At 34.1% G+C, this 7753-nt stretch overlaps 1 protein-coding gene and 1 long non-coding RNA gene across 2 annotated transcripts; both read right to left on the bottom strand.

Moving 5' to 3' along the window:
* Positions 1-589: 589 nt before the first annotated feature.
* LOC118751582 lies at positions 590-1430 on the bottom strand. Its single transcript, XR_004994561.1, has 2 exons — positions 1318-1430; positions 590-743 (listed from the first exon to the last, which is right to left on the bottom strand). It is a non-coding gene; the product is annotated as an uncharacterized LOC118751582 (long non-coding RNA).
* A 662-nt stretch (positions 1431-2092) lies between these two features.
* LOC118751581 (kelch-like protein 4) lies at positions 2093-6842 on the bottom strand. The gene is made up of 7 exons (XM_036486402.1): positions 6720-6842; positions 6055-6405; positions 3430-3734; positions 3109-3319; positions 2939-3040; positions 2665-2866; positions 2093-2598 (listed from the first exon to the last, which is right to left on the bottom strand). Exons 1-7 carry the CDS (start codon positions 6783-6785, stop codon positions 2558-2560), a joined length of 1278 nt encoding a protein of 425 aa, XP_036342295.1. The 5' UTR covers positions 6786-6842; the 3' UTR covers positions 2093-2557.
* Positions 6843-7753: the final 911 nt, after the last annotated feature.

Raw genomic sequence — 7753 nt, 5'->3', positions numbered from 1 at the left:
CAAGTTATGTACATACATCTGTAGGTACATGAGTATGTATGTATGTACATATATAATTGCATACATGTATGAATACAAATGCAGGTACATATTTAAGGTGGTTACGAAGGGTTGCGGGGCCGGCCGTTCACAACAAAAATATATATATCAATATTTGCCTTGAAAATCTGCTAGTGGGGGGCGGAGTATCGAAATTGGACCACAGCCACAGACGTTTAAACTTAAACCCCCCAAGCTTTGAAATGTCTGGATTGGCTAGATAGTATTGCAAATTGTTCGCAAATTTTTTTAAAGCCCTACATTAAAATAAATTTTTTTTTTTATTTAATTTATAATAGCCATTTAAAAAACTTACAATTTTCAACCGAAACTGTTTGTGATGGATGTACTTCGTTGGTTTTGTTGCTGCAGAGGCTTTTTGGAACACTTTTTTAGTTCGATGTTTCAATCTTTTTTGCGCTGTATGTAATATGTACTATATCTGTATATATGTATGTATGTATATTGCACGCTCACAAGTTTTGGATCTTTTTATATTTTAAGTTATAGCTTTTACCGCACTTTTTTCAATAGCTATCGTTTTTTTTTGACGCTTATGCTTCAAAAACTAATGTACACTGAGTGAAATAACTCAAACCATGAAAAATTTAAATTATTCCTTTCTTCTGTTCCACCGTTTTCACGCGTTTTGCTCTCTTCCCTAGTTGGTTTGAACGCAGTTGCGCATAATGTACTACGCTGTGCTAAAGAATTTCAGGACAAAAGCGTTAAAAATTTGTTGCCTTTTTTTTACACCACGCACCGAATAATATGAAAAATTAATGTTAAAATGAGCCAAATCCCGTAATCGATACAATTTTTATGTTTTGAAGTTCAAAAAAAAAAAAAATTTTGTATGTAGTTAATTTTTTGCTTTTCAAAATCACAAATCAAGTTCCTGCAAGGTATCCTTCAAGAAAAAAAACAACTATTACTGAGCGCTATAGAAGTAAAAAGGGCGGTTTCGTTATTCCTGGCAGCGGCGAATATTACAGCATCAGCGCATTCATCTGTGCGTAGACCAAAAAAAAAAAAAGAAGAGTTCTACCCCCACACTCCCTATTTAACGCACTTTCTTATTTACAAGCCACACAAAGGATACACGGAGCGCACTTGACAATTTCCTGTGGTTTTAAATACACCAACAATTATTTAAAATAAAACTACAACTCCTCATACCTATGAGTTGATTATTTGCTAATTTTTATTATATTGAAAACTGAATTTGGCTCAATTTATTTACAAGCAAAAAACTGGGTAAAATTAAGTTAACATTACATTGATTTATTTCTTTAACTCAGGTTTGCTGGCAGCCGCCTTATTTATAAAACCGCACAAGTATTCTCAACACAACCGTTCACAACGCGTTGCTAGCTCGAATAAAGTGTTCGTTCGTCGCCGGCTCAAAGGAAAGCCATTGGAGTGCAACAGTGCTGCCATTCACGAAACTTTCTAGTGTTTGTCTACACTGGTCACCAACATGTATGATGTTCGCTGCAGGCAAAGGCTGCCAATCAGCGTTGCCGTTTTGATCCAAGTGGAACAAAAGTGATACATTTTCCGATGAATGTTAGAGGGACACTTCTTTTTAAATTTTGATACTTTTCTAATCGTGTAAAAAATCTCACAGTACTCGAAAACCTTACCAGAGTTGTTTACAATTTCTTCGCTCATAGGGCTAAAAGGGTGTATGAATTTGCCGAGTTTCAAAACTACCGTTTACCAACATTTTAAAATCATATAAAATTGAAAATAAAAAAAAATAAATTGTTCACAATTGTTATTGTTTGAGATTGAAAATGAGAATGTATGTGGAAGTTTGAGTTTTGAATTTTAAAATTATATCGTTGGCAAACAATGGTTTTACCGTGTTATGTTTTTATCATGCATATAACGGTGTCTTTTGTTTTTGTAAAGAAAGTAGTTTAAAGTTCCATAACTGCTTTTTTTTTTTTTTTTTTTTGGAGATAACCAAAATACTGACAAAATTGTTAATACATTTTTTTTCTCTTAAAAATTTAATTTTTAAAACGTTAGGCGCATTTGACCGTGTTAAGAATATCAAAAACAAGTAAAATAAAGAGTTTTGAGTTTAACTCATCAATTTGATGCTGCGATTTCTAAGAAATGAAACCATATGAATAGAATTTCAATAATGTTCTCGAAATTTACTAAGGGACTTTGCATTCTCTGAAGCTTTCAAGGCTGCCTGACTATCGGAGTAGATCACACTTTCTCATTAATGAACAAAAGTAAAAATTTGCTAATGTGTGTGTAACTTAGGAGAGTTTAAGCATTCGTCTTTTTCGAGACATTTTCGACCACATGTCGACATACATATATAGGGTGTGATTTTGCCCATAACTTGACGAATGATGATTTTCAAAGTGTGAAATTTATTCTCATAAATACGGTCACTCGAGTAACCTCATAAAAAAGTCCAAATCGACGAGTGGCCTCGGTGGACAAATGAAATCGCCTCAATGCGTGTCCGCGTCACACAATGCGTGCTAATAAGCTAAAACCGTTCACAGTTCACCTTTTCTTTTGCACAATTTGCTAATTAAATAAATAAATTTTTATTAAGCTGAATATATAATTAAAGTGATTTACACAAAAATTTACTTTGCATTCTATCAACCAGCTGACTTGGCACTTCCACATAGCTGTGTAGACCATAAATTGGTAATGCCTGTTTTTCGTTCCACTCATTATTTTCAAAATTATATTCTTCCACCGTATACACATCATGACCGCCGAGCGCCCATATCCGTTTGCCGACAGTGATGGCGCAGATGCCGAAGCGGGCTACTCTTAACGGTGCGACCTGCGAGCAGGTGAGGATTTGAAAAATTAAAAACAAGCATAAGAATGTCATTTATGTACATATGTACCGTACCTCGAGCCATATATTCTGTTTTGGGTCGTAGCGCTCCACTGTATTTAACATGCCCTCATTGTAGCCACCAATCAGAAATATGAATTCATTTAATATGGTAATCTGCAATTTAGCATAAACACATAAGTCCATTTTTATAAACCGTTTTTTTTTTTTCATTTTTTACTTACGCCAGGCCAACCGCGCGCCCCATTCATATTGCTGCATGTCGTCCAACTGCTGGTTTTTGGATCATAACATTCAACTGTACTCAAGGGCTGACAGTCAATGCCCAATCCACCGAATATGTAGATTTTTTCTTTGTATGCGATAACGCTGGCACCATATCTGTGAGCTGACATTGCCGGCAGTACTTGCCAATGATTAGTGCATATATCAAACCTAAAAAAAAAAAAATACTGTTAATAATGCTTACAATAATTCTGCATCATTTGTTCAAAAATTTCGTTTTTTGAGTTGTGACAGTCTCTGAGCGATATGTATGTACATACATCACAACTGTATTGAAAGGATCGCCACCATCATGCCCACCAAAAGCGTAAATCTTTTCATTTAGCATCACAACACACAGATCATCACGACGCTTGGACATGCTTGCCATTTCCACCCACGTAAATGTTTCCATATTAAATCGTTTAACAGTATTGTTTCTTTGGACACCTCGCCCGCGGCCACCAATAAAGAACAGACTACTCTCGTAGTAAACCAATCCATAGCTGTAGTCTCTGAATTTAAGTTCGAAGCATTTTTGCCATTTCTTCAGCGCTGAATTATAGCGAAGGATGTATTTTAATTTCTATAAAATGTAAATTAATTAGACAGCAGATAAGACATATAAAATCTATGGTAAACATACATATACACATGTACGAGCATTAGAAATTTAATATGCTCAGGACCACTTAAACACTGGTTAAATTGACAAATTGGTTTGCAACGCCGAGGGTTAGATTTTAGCCTACTAGGTAACTACTCGACAATTTTTGAAGGCTAACTTCTTAACTCTGCTTAAAGCGCAGTTAGTCAACGACGTAGCGTAAACGTAGGTTGACGTACGTAGCAGCATATCAAATTTACTGTTGATAGAGAGAGAGAGAGAAGCAACGGCAACGTCACCGCCATGCGGTGGTGAGTTTTCGTTAACACGCGATTCACATAAAGTAGATCGTTTCTGCGTCAACCTACGTCTACGTTACGTCGTTGACTGTTTGAGCTTTTATGGTCCATTCTACAGGAATTAAAAATTGTTGTAACGTGCCAGTGCATTTTTTAAAACCAAAATAAGTCCGGTTTGGAATCCTGCTAATATGCACTCAAATTATAAATGTGAAGCTTTGCGAGTAAGTTGTTTGGCACACAAATAGGCTATAATCTCGATTAACATATAGGATATTATTTGAAGGGAGCTGCCACGGTTTTTAAAAGTTAAAATCAATTAACGGTTCAACAACGATTTATTTCGAAAATAATTTTGATGGTTGCTACCTGTTGAAAAATGTAAAAACAGGTTAATTAGCAAGTTAAATCAAAATATTTAAGAAAGCTTATTTAAAAAAAAACATTTGACGAGGGTTGCCATCTGTTTTATACAGTCAGCGTTAAAAATATGAAAACCCTGACGTTTTGACAATTGTATTTATTTCATATATGTAATACGTCTATATTGGTAGTAAGCTAACATCTCAATGTGTAAGCATTCCGAAATCAAAGCGAGACAGTCCCCTGCAAAAAATTGTGCGACTAATTTCTAAAGAGAGTATTCCGAGATTACTCTCAATCGGGTACAATTGGGCATTAATTAGTCCCAACTAGTCTCATACGGGTACTAATGGAGGTCAATTAGTCTCGACTCATCCCTTATGGGTATAATTGGAGATCAATTAGTCCCCAACTCATCTCTAACGGGTACTATGAACGATTTAATGATATGTATGCACTTAGTCAATGAAATTTCATGTGCGACGTTGGCACACAGAGAAAGTATTCGCCTAACAAAACTGAGCACCCCGGTTCGAATCACAGCTGGCGCAAATTTTAATTTTTATTTTTTAAAAGTGACTAGTCGCTTTTTATACCCGTTCGGGTATAAAGGTGAACAATTAGTCTCTTCATAGGACATGCTCGAACAAAAGCGATCAGTTCATTCCATATAAAGAGATCAAAAGTGGTATTAGTCGCATGCCCATTTGCGATCGCTCCCGGAGTCATCCCGGATTAGTCCCATTTTTTGCAGGGTCTAGTTCCGTTTTTGTCAATGTATTGTGTACTTGAGTGCCGTTTTTGTAAATGTGTCGTGTACATGTTTATTTATAAACGTATGTGTTTCTTTTCTTTCGTACGTGTTTATTGATATATCTGTACTGTAGTGTTTTCGGACGGTACTAGCTCTTACTGCCAATATAGGAGTATTACATATATGATTTATTTATACTTTCCATACCAAAATATTATTATTATTTCTTTTTTTTTAATATAGCTCATTCAACTGCAAAAACCAGCAGAATCAATATTTTTAATTTCATATAGACTTAGGAGAATTCAAGAAATACCAAAAAATTTGCATCAAAAGAAAAATACTTTTTCGTCAAGAATGTTGCGCATTTTCTTCCATAAACAAAACCTCTTTTTATATGGAAGAAATCAAAAATCAACAGTAATTTTTAGAGACTTGAAACTTGCACCTTATTATGTTAAAATTTTATGTACTACAAATCTGAACACTCGAAATACTCTAAGAAATCGAATTGAAAAGTTGAAAATTTTGATGGAAATTTGTTGATATTTATTGAATTTTCCCGAGATCTATATAACATAAAAAAATATATATTCGGCTGATTTTTGCTGTTGACAGAACTATATATTTATAAAAAATAAGAAAAATTTGGTCTGAAAAATATAAATAAATAAAATTTTCAATACGGCAATGTATTCATATTTTTGACGTTGACTGTAATTCGAAGTTAATTTAATAAACAAGTTAATGAAGTATTTTAACACGGGTTACTCAACTCTGCATGGGTATTCAATGTTGGAGGACTGAACTATGTATTTAACTCAAGATGTTCTGCAAGTTAGCCTTGCTTAGGTATAATTTTTTTTTTAATTCTTCAACTTACTTTTACATCGTTTAAAATCAACAATCCGCAATATTTCCGTTCATTTTCCGCTTTTGTATAGCCCCCGGTATCCATTGATGTTGTGATCAATTTTAATGCCTTTTCTGCTAACTGTGCACAACCCGGTAGAGGTTTCATAATTTTGTCTATAAATATGCCATCGAAATGCTCCAGCCTCAAGGAGCTCATTAGTAACGAAAGGTTTGTAGCACGTGTATTCTTATCATGTTCGTACCATCTAATGATAGCCTGAAAGACATCCACTTCACAGTCAATGTGGAGGTTATCAGCGCTTAAAATCTGATTAAGAAGTTCTGGCGAAAAGTCAAGAAACTCTGGACTGACGATGACCTTTAGTGTATAGAAAATAAAAGTAATTCTCTTAAAAGTATCTTTCTATAAAAATCAAGAATTTAGTCGCTAAAATTAGATTCGATTTACAAAGCATTTAAAGTAGGTTTATATTTTTTTTTATGAATTCGGGTGTAATTTTTAGATTCTTGTTTATCGATATCATAAAATAACAATTTTGCAAATGAACTGAAAATAAATGAAAATTTTAAGTAACGATTATTCCCACTGCCTGTATTTAGGAAATCCTTAAACGCATAAATATTGCTGACGTATGTATGATACACTTTCCAAAACAGCTTAGTTTAACTTGCCTCTGTGAAGTGACTAATCGCATAGTTGATAATTTCACGATTTTTCTCTTCTAGCGCTGACGTCATGATTAGCGCCTAGAACTTTTAACTTCCTCCATGTGAACACTGCAAAAATTATTTATCAATGAGACAAACCAAGCAACTGAGGGTTCTGTGTGTATGGTAAAGAATTTATATATAAAACATCGAAGAAAACTGCTAAGTTTGACATATGTACATATTCACATTAGAACGTACCACCTTACAAACAAGCAAAAAAAAGTTCGTCGTACCCCCTAAGTCGAAGCATTTTTGCAAGTCAACTTCGAAAAAAAAAATGTTTGGTCAAAAGTAACTTAGGGTTTACACCGGACAATATTGTCAAGATAATTAAGTCAAAATTATGTGTTTGTTGTAATATGAATTCGCCGTGTTTACAACAAACAAATCATTTTGACATAATTGTCTTGACAATATTGTCCGGTGTAAACCCTAAGTAAGGGTCGGCAATAAAATTTTTTTAAATAGTTCTACTGGAAAACAAAACAATTTCCTTAGCAAAAGTCTAATGATTTTTAATTTACTGACATTTTCGGGTAATAAGAACTTTGATCTAGTGGGTAAGTACTAGGACGGGATTATCGATGTCAATGAACTTTGCAACAAAAAAAAAAAATTCAACAATTCAAAAAACATTCGAAATTGCCTTTCAAAAATATGTAATATAAGTATGTATGTAGATTCAGGGGTGTACGGCGAACTTTTTTTCTGGTACGGTCTAATGTACATCGATACGAATGAATGTATATTTAGAAAACAGACGGGGGAAATACACTTTAGACAACAATACGGCGTTTGCAATTGTTACATGTGAACGTACATATGTATTTAGATACATACATACATTTGTGTATGCATATTTCACAAACGGGTGAAATTCCAAATTTAAAAACTGCATTTACTTGCGCATTAAATGATAAAAAAAGCGTTGTGGTAGAACGGGCGTTGCTATCTTTCCTGCAATCAATTGCATTAAATAAGGGGTATTGTCGAAC

Source organism: Rhagoletis pomonella, unplaced genomic scaffold (assembly GCF_013731165.1).
Source record: "Rhagoletis pomonella isolate Grant_MI unplaced genomic scaffold, Rhpom_1.0 Rhpom_scaffold_00817, whole genome shotgun sequence".
Taxonomy (NCBI): Eukaryota; Metazoa; Arthropoda; class Insecta; order Diptera; family Tephritidae; genus Rhagoletis; species Rhagoletis pomonella.
This window is presented reverse-complemented; position numbering and strand designations above follow the sequence as displayed.

Excerpts from the sequence above, each read along its gene's own strand:
- LOC118751581 (XM_036486402.1), bottom strand. The coding sequence starts at position 6,785 with ATGACGTCAGCGCTAGAAGAGAAAAATCGTGAAATTATCAACTATGCG. Across the intron at positions 6,406-6,719 it reads CGATTAGTCACTTCACAGAG|GTCATCGTCAGTCCAGAGTT; the intron begins GCAAGTTAAACT and ends TATACACTAAAG. Across the intron at positions 3,320-3,429 it reads CCTTTCAATACAGTTGTGAT|GTTTGATATATGCACTAATC; the intron begins GTATGTACATAC and ends TTTTTTTTTTAG.